At 34.0% G+C, this 17,500-nt stretch overlaps 3 protein-coding genes across 4 annotated transcripts in view; 2 read left to right on the top strand and 1 right to left on the bottom strand.

Annotated features, from left to right (window-relative positions):
- Positions 1 to 1,019, bottom strand: part of LOC137657590 (uncharacterized protein DKFZp434B061-like) — a 6,369-nt gene extending 5,350 nt beyond the window's left edge. For both annotated transcript variants that reach the window (XM_068391939.1, XM_068391938.1), the window contains exon 1: positions 144 to 1,019. In XM_068391939.1, coding sequence (XP_068248040.1) covers positions 144 to 911 — 768 coding nt within the window. In that variant the 5' untranslated portion in view covers positions 912 to 1,019. The remainder of the gene's footprint in view (positions 1 to 143) is intronic.
- Positions 1,020 to 3,506: 2,487 nt separating this feature from the next.
- On the top strand, positions 3,507 to 7,611 carry LOC137656940 (uncharacterized). Its single transcript, XM_068391305.1, has 4 exons — positions 3,507 to 3,734; positions 4,263 to 4,344; positions 5,913 to 6,176; positions 6,842 to 7,611. The coding sequence occupies exons 1-4, from the start codon at positions 3,718 to 3,720 to the stop codon at positions 7,592 to 7,594; spliced, it is 1,116 nt and encodes a 371-aa protein (XP_068247406.1). The 5' UTR covers positions 3,507 to 3,717; the 3' UTR covers positions 7,595 to 7,611.
- Positions 7,612 to 15,131: 7,520 nt separating this feature from the next.
- LOC137656941 (uncharacterized) overlaps positions 15,132 to 17,500 on the top strand; it is a 71,750-nt gene continuing 69,381 nt past the window's right edge. The window contains exon 1 of the mRNA XM_068391306.1: positions 15,132 to 15,463. Coding sequence (XP_068247407.1) covers positions 15,411 to 15,463 — 53 coding nt within the window. The 5' untranslated portion in view covers positions 15,132 to 15,410. The remainder of the gene's footprint in view (positions 15,464 to 17,500) is intronic.

Consider the following 17,500-nt stretch of genomic DNA (forward strand, 5'->3'; position numbering starts at 1 on the left):
GATAATGTTAGAATTGCTAAACAATGTTGAGAACATAAAATAAATACTATACAAGGAGAAACTATGAAATAACAGTATTCCAGTATTCAAACTAAAAGCGTTATAAGGTTAGGCTTACGACCGTACAAAGAGAAGTTTGTTACCTTCGGAGTTTTTCCGTTGACCAAAGCCGGTGTCTTAGGGGTTCCCTTCGGAGCATTCTTCTTCGCCGACTTATAAGGAGTCGCCAGGTCCTTGATGGATCCAAAATCATTCTCTTTATCCTGGGATGCAACGTATTTCTTTCTCTTCTGGCTCAAATATTCGTCCAGTTCCATATCGAGTTCGGCCGCCGTGGGCAATCGCCCTACGCTCTTCCCATTCCCTAAAATGGCAGGACGCCCTCGAGGCTTCACAAGCCCACCGAAGCCCTTAGGTCCGTTTTCGAGCCGCTTCACGCCCTTCGGGGGACGCCCTCTCGTAGGTGCATTCAACTGGGACAAAGGATTGCGTCCGTTATGTGGTCCAAAGGACAGCCTCATTTTAACGGGCAAGGGGTTCTGCTGACCGTGGGCGCCGTGAGGAGCACCTTCCAAGGTGATGGTCATGGGGCGCCCGTCGAAGGGGACGCCATTATAGCGGCGAGCAGCTTCGGCGGCATTTTCGTGGTCCAAGAACACGACGTGGGCCGTGCCTAAGGAATACCCCCAGCAATTATAATGCACGGCGACTTCTCTTATACATCCAAATTCGCTGAATAATTCGCAGATATCTGAATCGGCCACATTATGGTCCAGATTGGTAATGAGTAACTTGGTCGAGTTAGGTGGTTTTACATTTTCCTGTTGGACGAGCAAAGGGCCGGCTAATATTGGTCGTTTTGCCTTGCCGGGTGTTGGGGCACTTTTCTTAGCACTGCGGGAAACTTTCATGTTTATACGAAGGGTAATTTAGCACTTTAAAACGATTTAATATAAGAAAACACTACGCGACGGCGGAAGGACCCTCGCCAACTGACTGCGCGCACGTGACTGACAAAATTCGCTCTCTTTCCTCATAGAAATTTAAATCCCAGACACCATGGCGGCAGTGTTGCCAGGCTTTCTAAATAAGAAAAGGCCAACTTATAATCAATCGCAGCTTTAAAAGGCCAGCCAATTATTATAAAAAGGCCAAAAATATAGCATATTATGCCCACCTTTTCCTATTAATAAAGGCAACTTCAAAAAGGTCAAATTTAAGGTATTATGGCCTGAAAAAGGCCAACCTGGCAACCCTTGGTGGCGGCTTGAGAAGACGCGAGCTGATTGGCCGAACATTCAAACGGAAGAATCTTTCAAGCTGATATATATATTTTTCTTATCTTGTTATAACAAATACGTAAGATTTAAATATTCATATGAATTCGATTGGAATTAAAATGTTATTATCATTAAAACCTACAAGAAAAGTTAGAATACAAGGCATCTGTTTGTTGTTGTTTTTAAAAGTCGGTGTTCGGAATGTGGAAGTAAAACAGCTGAAAACATTTAAATTTCTAGAGCGGTTAGTTTAGATATACTGTCGTTGCATCTGATATATACTTCTCTATTCATTCTAGAATCGTATTTCTAGTAATTCTGATACTAAATTTACAATAAAATACTATATTAGCGACCGAAGCCAAGACTACTATTTTGAAGGAAAATTATAGGCCTATTTTAGTATTTATTGGTAAAATTTTGTCCTTTATCATTTAAACAATCGTATTTCAATATCAAGAAACTGTTTTATGTAGATATTCTCCCCTTATAATAAAATAAATGACAGCAAAGCTGTACTTTGTATAAATAACGGCAAATTGGAATGATCTTCCTATCAGGCAGTTGAATATGTGGAACATTATCAGTTTAATCTTGTAGTGAATGTTTAAATATTGAACAGGTTAAAGCAATTCTCTCTTTAACGTTGTTATATATAATATTTTAACATCACTAACAACATATATATAATATTTTGACATCAATATGTATATATATATATATATATATATATATATATATATATATATATATATATATATATATATATAATGTTTATTGGACAAAAAATATTTACATACAAAGATTTACAAAAAGAAAAAAAAAGACTCAGTCCAAGCCCATGTGGAGCAGAGCTCTTCGGGCAATAATACAACTAAAATAATATCATCAATTAAGTAAAAATAAAAAATAAAGTAAATATGGATATAGATATATAAAATGTACGCATACTTATACATAATCATATGTATACAAATATATATATATATATATATATATATATATATATATATAAACGAGATTCTTATATATATATATATATATATATATATATATATATATATATATATATATATATATTTACTATTATTTTTCATATATAATTTATTTGGTTCCCTTATTTCCTTTCGTCATAGAGTAGTAAAAGTTTTATGTTAACTGAAAAAAATGCAGTGTTAGAAACGATAAATGATTAGACCAAAACCGCAAAATTTGCCTTAAAAATCGAGCGTTTTATACATTAATAAAATAATATATAAAAAATAATTATACTATAAAATTTAAATCTTTAAAATCCTACATAAAAATCATCTTTCAGAATAAATGTTTGAAGTAACCCCAAATAACATTGTGTTAATGGGGCAGAGTTGAACTTAAAAACAGTTAATGCAGTCAATCTGATAAAAATATCTATATGGTAAATAAGAAACAAATGACAAATGTTTATAGAGCTCTCAATAAAAGGGAATATAGAAAAGAAAGAAGTTAAACTGATTAATATTATTATTATTATTATTATTATCATTATTATTATTATCAATTGCTAAGCTACAACCCTAGTTGGAAAAGCAGGATGCTATAAGCCCAGGGAAAATAGCCCAGTGAGGAAAGGAAACAAGTGAAGATAAAATATTTCAAGAGAAATAACATTAAAATATATATTTCCTAAATAAACTATAAATACTTTAACAAACCAAGAGGAAGAGAAATTAGATAGAATAGTGTGCCTGAGTGTACCCTCAAGGAAGAGAACTCTAACCCAAGACAGTGGAAGACCATGGTATAGAGGCTATGACACTACCCAAGACTAGAGAACAATGGTTGGATTTTGGAGTGTCCTTCTCCTAGAAAAGCTGCTTACCATAGCTAAAGAGTCTCTTCTACCCTTACCAAGAGGAGAGTATCCACTGAACAATTACAGTGCAGTAGTTAACCCCTTGGGTGAAGAAGAAGAACAACAACTATATGAGGACATGAATAAAATATTGGGCACATTTTTATTCAGTGAATAAAAATGTGCCCAATATATGATGTATATATGTTATAAACTGTAAGATTGTAAATGTGTATTTCAAACAAAAGATGAAAAAAAAATTATTACAGCAATGAAAACTTTGTATTGGATGCGGAGGAAAAATACAAAATAGAATAAAAGGAAAAACACCAGTAAAATATTGTACGAATACTAGAGGCGCCGTTGTAAAGGCTTAATGGCTAGACAATGAACCTCTGCTGAACATGGACTGAACCTTGGCCACTGAGTCAGTGTCACCAATAGTTAGTTTGACACCGAAATGTTCAATGTGTCGATGTAACTTGAACATAATTAGAAATTGTCTTTAAATACTGTGTTGAATTTCACATAGACTGGATTTCTACCCACAAGAGTCTGAGAAATGTAACGGTTAACGTCCAGTTCAAAGTAATCACCTGAAACATGAACTTTCATCAAAGGTAAGACTGTTTCCTGTACCATATCAATACAGTATATTTCACACAAAATGACTGAATACTAGTGTTACATCATCTAAAGCAAACAGTTAATGCATTTTCAATCATAAGACAAAACTTGATTTGCTTTGAGACGAGTTAATGTAACAACATTTGAATAATGATATTAACTCAAGGCCACAATATTTCCGTAATTCTTTGTGAGCTGGCAACTCAAGATGAGGATGTTGGACACGACCAGAAGCTCTGAAATCGTTTGATTTAATATATCAACAAATAAATTTTTCATTGTAAGACAAAACTAACTTTGAGACGAGTTAATATAACGGCATTTAAATGACGATATTAACTCAAGGGCACAATATTTCCGCAATTCTTTGTAAGCTGCCAACTCGAGATACAGATGTACGATAACTACACACGTACAGAAGCTTGGAAATCGCTTGATTTACTATATAAAAAATAATGTGTTGTTATTTACAGAATTAATAGAAAGTTTCAAATAACATCTTAACGTTCTTTTTATTTCAGAAACAATATTTACGGAGAACTTACCCACCACGAATTCCTAGAACATTGTTGCAGACCTTACGGATATGGCCGGTTGCCAACAGTGAGTTATTAACGGGTATTTCCTGATATGACTTTATAACTGACATATTAGGTGCTTTCTTGCAAAATTTCCGTTATCTTTCTGGATAGCATGAATAATTAAAGTCTTGGTAGATTTACAAGTATATGATATTTTCGTTAATCATTCAGGAGTTTATTCACACATTCTTAATGTGAATTAGACTAATTTTATAGATTTATATTTTGGTTAAATAGCAGCTTTCGTGGGTTCAGTATCTACATATTTATCTTTTAAATGACAAACTTTCTCCCAGTTTTGAGGATACAGCCCATCGTGTACATTCAAAAACTTCATAAATTCCATTTTTAGTCATAAATATCATTATTTATGAATTTCTTCAATTGATACAGAAATTGAAATTAAGCACTATGAAAATAATTAGTATTAATATATAAATCGCACTTGTAACGATACTGTAAGATAAATACCGAGTGTATAATATAGAGATGGAAGATCGTTTACTTATCTGCAGTACTGACAAAGGGCACGCTCTTTGAATACTACCAAAGTTGCTTCCAGAAGGGTGGGATGGCTTATAGTCCTATGTGGATAAAAAGTATGTAAAAAAAAAGTTGATGTTCACCTGGGGTGATGGGAGGGGTGGGGGGTTGAGGGAGACAACATTAGAAGCCTAAGTAGTTGGAGCCTTTGAATCACACAACATTAGAGACCTTTTCCAATTGTCCCGTAGTGTAGGGATTTAAGGTTTAAAGGCCACTCATGAATGACAGAGGCAAGGGACAGAGACAATACCCTAAAGGCTGACCATGTACACATAGCATCCAAGGTCCCCTCTCCACCCAAGTTAGGACCAGGGAGGGCCAGGCAATGCTTCCTGATAACTCGGGAGGTAGACCTATAGGCTCTCCCAAACCCCCATCCGTAATTCAGAAGGATGGTGAGATTGCAAAGACCAAAGGAACTAACGAGTTTGAACGGGACTTAATAGAACTCCCGCCCTGCAGACATTTCTTGAGGATCTTTACAGCATCCCTCACGCACTATCTGTACCCACTTTTTAGCTTTTCTAATATAAACAATATTCCAGTTTTTTTTTTCTCTCCAATGTTTCTGTCCAGTCTATCAACTTATACTTCGTAGTGCAATTGCAAGACTTCCCTACAGTGGCATTTTAGCAATGATTAGCCCCAAGAAGCCTCATTGCTAGGCTACGTAGCTTCAGTTCATATATCTAAATCATTTGCTAGTTAGTTTAGTTATACTACATAACTATAATCATCTTATTAGTTCTTGTGTAGTGTCATAACCTCTGTACCATGGTCTTCCACTGTCTTGGGTCAGAGTTCTCTTGCTTGAGGGTATACTCTGGCACACTATTCTGTCTTATTTCTCTTCCTCTTGTTTTGTTAAAGTTTTTATAGTTTATATAGGAAATATTTTAATCTTGTTCTTAAAATACTTTATTTTTCTTTGTTGCCTTTCCTCACTGAGCTATTTTCCCTGTTGGAGCCCCTGGGCTTATAGCATTCTGCTTTTCCAACTAGGGTTGTAGCTTAGCAAGTAATAATAATAATAATTACTTTCAGGAAATGTTAACAGCAGTACAAAATGGCGACCTGGAAAAAACAAGACGTTACTTAGATACAGATCGCGACGTGAACGCCACCTACGAGGAAGAGACTTTACTGTCTAGGGCATGTTCAGTTGGACAGGTAGAAATTGTTATATTAATTCTGCAGTGTCCGGATGTACACCTGAACATCTACTTCGAGGGTTACACACCTCTTGAAAGAGCAGCATTTAGTGGTCACATTGAATGTGCCAGAAGGATTCTCCAGGCGTCGGTCAAGGTGTGATTTTAGCTCCTAAAACTTTACTTTTTGACATTTATTATTATTATTATTATTATTATTATTATTATTATTATTACTAGCTAAGCTACAACCCTAGTTGGAAAAGCAAGATGCTATAAGCACAGGGGCTCCAACGGGGAAAAATAGCCCAGTGAGGAAAGGAAATTATTATTATTATTATTATTATCATTATTATCATTATTATTATTATTATTATTATTATTATTATTATTATTATTATTATTATTATCAGCTAAGCTACAACCCTAATTGGAAAAGCAAGATGCTATAAGCCCAGGTGCTCCAACAGGGAAAATATAACCCAGTGAAGAAAGGAAATAAGGAAATAAATAAACGATATAAAAAGTAATGGACAATTAAAATAAAATATTTTAAAAAACATTTACATTAAAACAGATATTTCATATATAAACTAAAAAAAAACTTATGTCAGCCTGTTCAACATAAAAACATTTGCTGCAACTTTGAACTTTAGAAGCTATTTTAATTTTGTTAACTTTGATGGATGTTTTAAATTACATTCATGAATATTACATCACATTTCCCATCTTTTCTTATTTATGGTATACATGTTATGTGAACTTTTCTATATTTTTCATTATCTCCTTCATAATTGAAAATAATTAATTTTATTTCTCCAGTGTCGTCCAGAGCTTAATAACGGATGGCCCATAATCACAGAAATTCTGAAGGAAGAATATAATCTCAGTCAGCGATCAGCGATTCACATACTAAACTGGGCGACCTATGAAACTCAGTGGGAAGCTGCAAAATTGATTTTGGACAGTGAATACCACATTCCCAAAAGGAGCCTTTACCTCATGACCATGCAGGCTCTACACCTGAATAGGTGGGATATTTTGCAACGAGTCTTTGGAAGGAAATTCCATGGCAAGCAAGATCTCTTAGCAGAGGCCCTAGCTATAACAGTATCGATGAGACGCTGGGAAAGGATACGAGAAATCCTCAGCATGATGGGGACTGGAATGGACTTGGAGATACCTTTGGTTGAAGCTGCTCTCGATGGGGACAAGCAAGAAGTAGAGAGATTACTCAGTGCTCATGATTACGATGAAAAGACCCTGAATGGTTGCCTGTTAGTGATCTCAGCGGGCGGTACAAGCGAGTCGGTTGCGCGGAGAATGTTAAATATTAACAATGTATACTCTCACAGGACTTTATCAGACGCGTTGTTCCTGACAATGAGAGGACAACAAACCGAGTTTTTCTTGCTGCTTCTATCTAAACCGGAGGCTGCTTATAGCCTGCGTGATCTTTCACGAGCTAAACGTATCTTAGAAGAACAGATGAAGCAGGGTGAGTGCTTCTTATTCGAGACCCTTTCACATTACCTTGACAGATTTATTGAAGAGAAGTTTCCAGAAAATGTATGATTAAAAATAAATGGGAAATGAAGTTATAATGAGTTTTAATGTTTCGGGAACCTTACTTCAAGATGAACATACAAGAAGTAATTGAACACAAGGCACTGGAAGAGTTGGAAGACCCAGGCGTACATGGCTAGGAACTATGAAGCGCGAAGAAGGAGATGGATGAATGGAGAAGTAGTGAATTAAAAACGAGGAGATGATGATGATAATTTTGTTTTAAATACAGTTATAAACCTTGTAATGTGCCCCATTTCATAATTTCTAAATCTTGGCAAATGTTTGTTAGCCATAAGTGACACTGTAAATCTCTCTCTCTCTCTCTCTCTCTCTCTCTCTCTCTCTCTCTCTCTCTCTCTCTCTCTCTCTCAAACACACACACTGTATATACATAGCATACATACACAACAAAAATAGGGTTAGAAATTGGTAAGAAATAATCAAAAGTTCTTAAGCCTGCAGAAGAATTACATAAGCCTCCTTTCCATGCCTGCATATTATCAGCAATAGCATATAGAATGACACTAAAAGATATATTGCAAGAAGTATGTTCTCAAAACTGATGCAAAAAAAAAAAAAAAAAAAAAAAGTTAGGAAGCATTAGAAAAAAAAGCTATGTTCTCAAACTGATGCAAAAAAATTTTGGGACACATTACAAAAGAAAGAGGTATGTTCAAACTGATGTAAAAAAAATGTTCGGACACATTGGAAAAAATTTTTAGCATCTAAAGTATTTTGCGTGCATATCTGATAAGGTATTCATACTAGCCTCCCTACCATGAGGACCGACCACTAGGCAAGGGAGTTTCCAATAGGTTACCACATTCCTAAAGAATGGGGCATTGCTTAAATATAATATATATATATATATATATATATATATATATATAGAGAGAGAGAGAGAGAGAGAGAGAGAGAGAGAGAGAGAGAGAGAGAGAGAGAGAGAGAGAGAGAGAGTTGCTGCTCGGACTATTGAGAATTTTTCAGTTAATACTGTTTTGAAAATGAAAACCACAGAGCAAGATAAAGGAACAAATTAGAGGCAACCTCTTGTTAAACCACCAAACATCCACAATTCTTCTATTAAGCCTACCAAAAAGACTAAAAATAATTATAATTTTTTTTTCTTTAACTACCAAAAACACTAGAAATAATTATAACAATTCTTTAATAGGTCAGGATAAATTTTTCAGTACCTTCCCATTGCAGAATCTTCTGTGTATACAAATGGGTATTCAATACAGTGTTACTTATCAGAATTCATTAATAGTTTTCCGGTAATGATAAGTATATAATTGTCTTTTGACTTTGTATGAATTTTTTGTTGGTTTCTATCACAGAATTATCCGCCTATTTTTACTTATAAATCCAGGCATAGAACGCTGTAGCTATAATCCTAGACTCATTAGTCACAGTACTGTATAAGTTGGCATCTGTATTAGCTTTACTGTGTATCATTATTGTTGTTATATTCGCCTTATACTTTTAAGGCTGTTGTGTAAAATTATATAAGTTGCCCATTGTGGTAACGTTTTCTATAATAAAGTTATGACTTACCTACAAAGAAAACGGTATTTAAAAGGGTACCTAAATTATTTTACCATACTTCGCATAATAACATCTTTACGAAGACTTCTACCATCTAGTGGCATCATATGAACAGTTAATTCTAAAAGGGAAAATGCCCAGACACTTTGTGATATGTTTACGTGCCTGATGCAAAATCGCAGCGGGAATTCTAACACACTATAGAGGTAGGAATCCTGATTGCACTTAATAAGAGTTAGATTTTAGGCTAACTATAGAGAAAATTCTTTTACTTTTTTTTTTCAAACAATTGCCTCTGTTTACCAAATAAATAACGCAGGGCATTTCTTAACTAATTAAGAAATGGTAGATATAAAAATGTAATATCACGGTAATCATAATTATTAAACACCGCTTGATTAAATAGATGAATATGAAAATGCAAATGTTGAAATTTTAATATACAATGAAATTAAGATTTGATAAAAAAAAATATATACAACGAAATTGAGAAAACCAACTTCAGAAAAAGAGTACCCCATGTTTAGCATTAAAACACTACTAAATCATAAAATGAAATAAAATTACTTCAACTTTAGAGAAAGGTATAATTTAGAACCTAAAGAGACTTAAAATACTTAAAATATTTGCTTATAGATAACAATGTGACCGATTATTAATTTCTCTGAAAAAAAAAACTTCATAGTTTTAGATAATCCATGATACCATATTCGTGAATGTTAAGACTGTGTATGCGTATGTGTGTGTATTATTATTACTATTATTATTATTATTAAATGCTAAGCTACAACCCTAGTTGGAAAAGCAGGATGCTATAAGCCCAGGGGCCCCAACAGGGAAAATAGCCCAGTGAGGAAAGGAAATAAGGAAATAAGGAAAAATAAAATATTTTAGGAATAGTAACAATATTCAAATAAATATTTCCTATTTAAACAATAAAAACTTTAAGAGAACAAGAGGAAGAGGAACTAGATAGAAAAGTGTGCCCGAGTGTACCCTCAAGCAAGAGAACTCTAACCCAAGGCAGTATAAGACCATGGTACAGAGGCTATGGCACTACCCAAGACTAGCGAACAATGGTTTGATTTTGGAGTGTCCTTCTCCTAGAAGAGCTGCTTACTATAGCTGAAGAGCCTCTTCTACCCTTACCAAGAGGAAAGTAGCCACTGAACAATTACAGTGCAGTAGTTAACCCCTTGGGGGAAGAAGAATTGTTTGGTAATCTCAGTGTTGTCAGGTGTATGAAGACAGGAGAATCTGTAAAGGATAGGCCAGACTATTTGGTGTCTGTGTAGGCAAAGGGAAAGAACCGTAACCAGAGAAAAGGGTCCTATGTAGTACTGTCTGGCCAGTCAAAGGACCCCATAAACTCTCTAGCGGTAGTATCTCAACGGGCGGCTGGTGCCCAGGCCAACCTACTACCTGTATGTGTGTTTGTGTATATATATATATATATATATATATATATATATATATACAGTATATAAATCATAAGTACAATCTATATATATACATATACATATATATATATATATATATATATATATATATATGTGTGTGTGTGTGTGTGTGTAAATATAAATATGTATATACATATATATACTGTATATATAAATAAATATATATAATACAGATACAGTATATATATATATATATATATATATATATATGTATGTATATATATATATATATATATATATATATATATATATAAATAAATATATATATATACATACATATATATATATATATATATATATATATATATATATATATATATATATATATATATAGTATATACTCACACACACACACATATATATATATATATGTGTGTGTGTATACATATATATATACATACATATATCTATCTATCTATCTATCTATCTATCTATCTATATATATATATATATATATATGTGTGTGTGTGTGTGTGTGAGTATATACTATATATTTATATATATATGTATATATATATATTTATTTATATATATACATACATACATATATATATATATATATATATATATATATATATATATATATATATGGGGTCCAAACCCCTCCCCACCTCTCTTGGGTAGAAATTAGCAAGATTAAACATTCAGGTAATAAGAATCAAAACAAAAGTAAGGGAAACGAAAACCATTAAACAATTCAAAACAAGTAAAATTCTTATCTTATTTTTATGCAATAGACCGTTATATTTTTATGTAAATTCACGTGCCATTTTCGAATGTCTCTCTAAATGCATATTATTATTATTATTATTATTATTATTATTATTATTATTATTATTATTATTTCAATATTACTACTCTTATTATGATTAATTAATTATCATCATCATCATCATCATCATCATTATTATCATTATAATTATTATTATCATCATCATCATCATCATTATTATTATTATTATTATTATTATCATTATTATTATTACTTCATAAGTTACAAACCTAGTTGGAAAAGCAGGATGCTATAAGCACGGAGGCTCCAACATGGAAAATAGCCCAGTGAGGAAAGGAAACAGGAAAAATAAAATATTTCAAGAACAATAACATAAAAATAAACATTCTTATATTTTAGTATTGCAAATTCACGTCCATTTTCGAATGTCTAAATACTAAGCTACGAAAGTTGTATTGGATAACCCCCCCCCCCTCCCCCTTTAAAGAACTGGTCAACGTCACTGTCTATTTTTATTACCTCGACTTTCTCACCATTAATTACGAACATATACTTCTTCCATTACGCTTGTTTGTGCGTATATCTAAAGACCAAATGTGCAGACAGAAAAACCTTAAGGAATATTATGATTAAATTCACCCCCTACTAACTTATAAATCTCTACTTCTAGAAGGCCATGTGTTATCTAGTAAAAGTTTGTGGTCAAAATATCGGCATTCCTTTGACACCTCGGAATTATGAGTTAAGGAATAAATGACTTTCTAAAGTGGTTCCTAAACCTCTTCTTTTTTTTTTTCCTGCACACAGTTCAAACATAGAGGTTTCCCTCCTTCATATATATGAGGGAAAGAAAACTTCTTTTTTTTTTCTGCACACAGTTCAACCATCCAGGTTTCTCCCTTCATGTATATGAGGGAAAAAGTAGTAAGAGAATACTCTCTCTCTCTCTCTCTCTCTCTCTCTCTCTCTCTCTCTCTCTCTCTCTCTCTCTCTCTCTCTCTCTCTCTCTCTCTCCAATATACTGATAAAATATCATTACATCACAATAAGCATACTCTCTCTCTCTCTCTCTCTCTCTCTCTCCTCTCTCTCTCTCTCTCTCTCTCTCTCTCTCTCTCTCTCTCTCTAAAATATACTGATAGACATTAAATATACTACAAGTATACTCTCTCTCTCTCTCTTACTCTTACTCTCTCTCTCTCTCTCTCTCTCTCTCTCTCTCTCTCTCTCTCTCTCTCTCTCTCTCTCTCTCTCCAATATACTGATAAACATTTTACAACTACAAGCATACCCCCCCCTCTCTCTCTCTCTCTCTCTCTCTCTCTCTCTCTCTCTCTCTCTCTCTCTCTCTCTCTCTCTCTCTCTCTCCAATATACTGATAAACATTTTACATCTACAACATTCTCTCTCTCTCTCTCTCTCTCTCTCTCTCTCTCTCTCTCTCTCTCTCTCTCTCTCTGCGTATGTCAGTCTCTCTAAAATATAATGATAAACATATATCTAAAAGCATTCTCTCTCTGAGTATGTGTGTATGTCTATCTCTACAATATACTGATGAACAATTACATCTACAAGCATTCTCTCTCTCTCTCTCTCTCTCTCTCTCTCTCTCTCTCTCTCTCTCTCTCTCTCTCTCTCTCTGTGTGCGTATGTGTGCATACGTCTGTCTATCTACAATATAATGATGAACATATATCTACATGCATATCTCTCTCTCTCTCTCTCTCTCTCTCTCTCTCTCTCTCTCTCTCTCTCTCAAACATGAGAAAATCCCTCTCACAATTATTCCCTAACCACCTTCAAATTTCCCCCTCAAGGCGAAAGTCCCCCAAAATTTGGGGAATCTAAACCAAACAGGGTGAACCTTAACACCAGCGAAAGAAACCTCACATCAAGACATCTGCAGTTAAAGCAATAGAAATTCACGTTGACTGACGCCAGCGAAATTAGTTTTCTGGAAGAAGGAATTTACTCAAAACTAGGGGGTTTCTCCTGTAACCCCAACAGAGAGAGAGAGCGCAAGTGTAGAAAACTGAAAAGTTACTTCGAGAATAGTATAAGCTTTCGATGAGGGATGTTAAAATCTTGGTTTCTTGGCATAGACAGCTAATATCATTCTTGTTTATATTGTGAGAATTCGTGGTGGCTAATTTTATATCATCTAGAGTAACCAGGCAAATATGATTTGAAATTCTGGGTAATGTATAGAAATTAGAAAAGCTGGATGCTATAACTTCAAGGGCATCAACAGGAAAATTACTCCCAGTGAGGAAAGGAAATAAGAAAATAAATATACTATATAGGCTATAAGAGGTAATGAATAACAATACAATATATTTTGAGATCAGTAACAACATTAAAATAATCTGTCATAATATCATATAAAGTATAAAACAATGACGAGTGAATGGTGTGCCTAAGTGTACCCTCAAGCAAGAGACCTCTACCCCAAGACAGTGGAAGACCATGGTACAGAGGCTATGGCATTACTCAAGACTAGTGAACAATGGTTTGAATTTGGAGTATGCTCCACCTAGAAGAGCTGCTTACCAGAAAGTAGCCACTGAACAATTAAAACTACGGGCTGAAAGTGTACAAGAGCCTGTGTCTAGCCGTAAAGGCCAGGCAATGTGAAACAACAACAACAATTACTGTATAGTAGTTAACCCCTGAGCAAAGAAGTATGGTACAGTATGTGTAAAATAGAATGAATGGCTTACTGGTAGACTGGTGATGAGCATTCTGCATAGGTGTATAAAAAGATAATACCTTGGAACTCATCTTTACTCTACACTAAGCGATTGAAATATTAATTTGGAAGAACTAAAGTGTTTTTTTTCTGGAACACCCCACTGTTAAAGGAAATATAGCTAAGTTTTTACCGCCCCCCCCCCTCTCCTCTCTCTCTCTCTCTCTCTCTCTCTCTCTCTCTCTCTCTCTCTCTCTCTCTCTCTCTCTCTCTCTCTCTATATATATATATATATATATATATTAGACACATATATATAATTCCCTACCCCTACAGACGCAAAGGGTCTCGATTAGACTTCACCAGTTGTCTCTATCTTGAGCTTTTAATTCAATACTTTTCCAATCATCATCTTATACTTCAAGCTTTATATACTGTATATATATATATAATATATATATATATATATATATATATATATGTGTGTGTGTGTGTGTGTGTGTGTGTGAAAAGATTTGGGCATCGCCATGATGAGCTAAGCTATACTAGTCAGGGACAGCCATACTGGGTTGGTTTCCTATGAGCGATCAGACAAAAGTCTCCCACCATCACCAATCCGCACTAGCCAACTTGGTAATCGAAACGGGCCAAACCACAGGCATTTATCAGACATTAACGTTGCAATGAAAAGAGATAAAGATACGCTGAGCGATTAAGTGAGACGATGAATGAGATTAAGTTCTTACTCTTATTAAAAGTTAATAATTTTCTGTTAATATTCATGTTGTTTTTGTACTAAGTATGCCATCGATATATATATATATATATATATATATATATATATATATATATATATATATATATATAAAATTCTGCCTTAAAAGCAATATATTTTCTTTACACGAAAAACCCATCTGCTTCGACCTGGACTTGGTGGTCCAAATTTCCACTGCATGACTCATTATGCAGATTAACTCACATATTGCATGTCTCTCTTTTTGAGGACCATGTCGTTAAGAAAGAGAGAAAAAAAAACTGAGGTACAGTACTGCCCTTTTGCCGAGGTAATGTACAGACTCCTTAGCCTCTAGCCAGGCAGTAGGTTGGCTGGAACCAACGCGTCCACACATATACAAACGCCTTCCTGTCAAACGGTCTCTGATTCAGTCCAACATGTGTTTGCGTCTTCTCTAGTTTCACTGTATCTTGTGTTTCCTTAGTGGAAGGAGTAGCTTGAAGACTCGACAAGCCAAGGCGTTTTAGATTTCCTTAATCTAAAACTTATTTAACTTTATTTAGAAGAGCTCAAGATTATATTTGCTTGCATCTCGTAGAAGGAAACCTTCAGAACTTGACATCGCCAGAAAATCTCAGAGAATAACCAATACACAGATGATTTCGAGGCAAAAGTGTGAAGTCAGGATGTTGTGGTTGGCGACTCTATGGTAAGTACTGGCCTGCGTTCTTTACTGTTTTAGGTTCCCAGTAAGAAATGGGTTAATTTTCTTATCTTTAATTGATGCAATTTAATTGTTTAATGTTACAGTTATAGATGCATTCTGAACAATGATCTTTCTTTAATTTTAGTCGTTTGGAAGCGTTTTGAACGTTATAGATGCATTGTGAACAATGACCTTTCTTTAATTTTAGTCGTCTGGAAGCGTTTTGAACGTTATAGATGCATTCTGAGCAAGGATCTGGCATTATTTTAGTCTTCATTCTAAGGATAGCTGTACTGCATCTTTATAAAATAGCGGAAACGATCAGTAGCTGCAAGATAAATTCTACAATTAGAGAAAATTAAGCTAAAAAATGGACCCCAGCTCCAAAATTAAGTTTCCAAAATAGACTCCGGTCCAAAATTGATCCCTTGATTAATATTTCTTGAGTAAGCGAAGAACATCAACCGAAATATAAGTTTAAATAATACTTTGAAAGAATTCCGCAAAATGACCTTTTGGGCGAAGTGATCCACTACGACTTCTGTTGATGATACAGCGTGACCTTGATGATATGTTTGACCTTAAGCACTTTATATAACAGTTTTGTGTGGTCACACCTTGGAGGTCAGAAACTCGCCAATACGTTTTTCGATGTACGTGGGTTTTTTTTTTTTTTTTTTTTTTTTTGCACAAGTGAATTGAAAACTATTTTGAACTCTTCATTGGTTTATTTTGAGTACTCTTAATATAAGTAGAGCTCTCTTGCTTGAGGGTACGCTCGGATACACTTTTATATATTATTTCACTTTCTCTTTTTTTTAAGGTTTTTATAGTTTACATATAAAAGACCTATATTAATGTTGTTACTGTTCATAAATGATTTTATTATAATTATTACCTTTCTTGTAGTTTATCTATTTCCTTGTGTACTTTTTCCCTGGGCTATTTTTCCATGTAGGAGCCCTTGGGCTTATAGCATCCTGCTTATCCGGATAGGGTTCTAGATTGGCTAATAATAATAATAATAATAATAATAATAATAATAATAATAATAATAATAATAATAAATCAAATTTTCCAAATACACTGAAACTCTAAATCAATTTCATGAAACACGAAACCATTTCTCTGAGTGATATAGAGAATTTAGAATAATTTTGCGGATCATTCCCAAGACTTGGAATTAGTTCTGGATCATTCCAAAGACTTGGAATTTGTACCAGATCATTCCCAAGCCTTGGAATGTTTTCCAAATCATTCCCAAGACTTGGAATTTGTTCCAGATCATTCCCAAAACTTAAATTTGTACCGGATCATACCCAAGACTTGGAATTTGTACCAAATCATTCCCAAGCCTTGGAATGTTTTCCAAATCATTCCCAAGACTTGGAATTTGCTCCGAATCTCTCCCAAGACTTGGAATTTGCTCCGAATCCCTCCCAAGACTTGGAATTTGTTCCGGATCATTCCCAACACTTGAAACTTAAGCTACAACTGGTGATATGGGGCGCGCATAAAATCCAACATACCGCTAGGGAGGGTAGCCTACCCCATAAAGAGGAACCCCGAAAATGTCGGGTTAGTTTGAAGTCACCACACGTAACTGCTACAATTTCTTGTTATACAAACAATCAAACAAATAATGGTACTTACTGTTAAATTTTGACGGAGGAAAAACGAAATAAATATATTGATAGTGACATATAAAGGGAAGTGATCGTAATAAAATACGAATTAAAAATATTACTACTGAGATATAAAGGGGAGTGAACATAAGCATTCATATATAAATATATATAGTTTAGGATACAAATGTTTGTGTGTTCGAGACTCACGTGTTAAAAAAAAAAATCCTAAATTAATTAAAATTTGAGAAGCACCACAATAATCGATTAGTATTTTCGTGGAACAAACATTGAGATGACAAAAGAAATGAAATGCTTTATAAACATATATATATATATATATATATATATATATATATATATATATATATATATATATAGCCTATATATATATATGTGTGTGTATATATATATA

The sequence above is a fragment of the Palaemon carinicauda genome, chromosome 18, assembly GCF_036898095.1.
Source record: "Palaemon carinicauda isolate YSFRI2023 chromosome 18, ASM3689809v2, whole genome shotgun sequence".
Classification (NCBI taxonomy): Eukaryota; Metazoa; Arthropoda; class Malacostraca; order Decapoda; family Palaemonidae; genus Palaemon; species Palaemon carinicauda.

Coding starts and splice junctions, on each gene's coding strand:
- LOC137656940 (XM_068391305.1), top strand. Junction 4,345..5,912: donor GATATGGCCGGTTGCCAACA/GTGAGTTATTAA, acceptor AATTACTTTCAG/GAAATGTTAACAGCAGTACA. Junction 6,177..6,841: donor TTCTCCAGGCGTCGGTCAAG/GTGTGATTTTAG, acceptor TTATTTCTCCAG/TGTCGTCCAGAGCTTAATAA.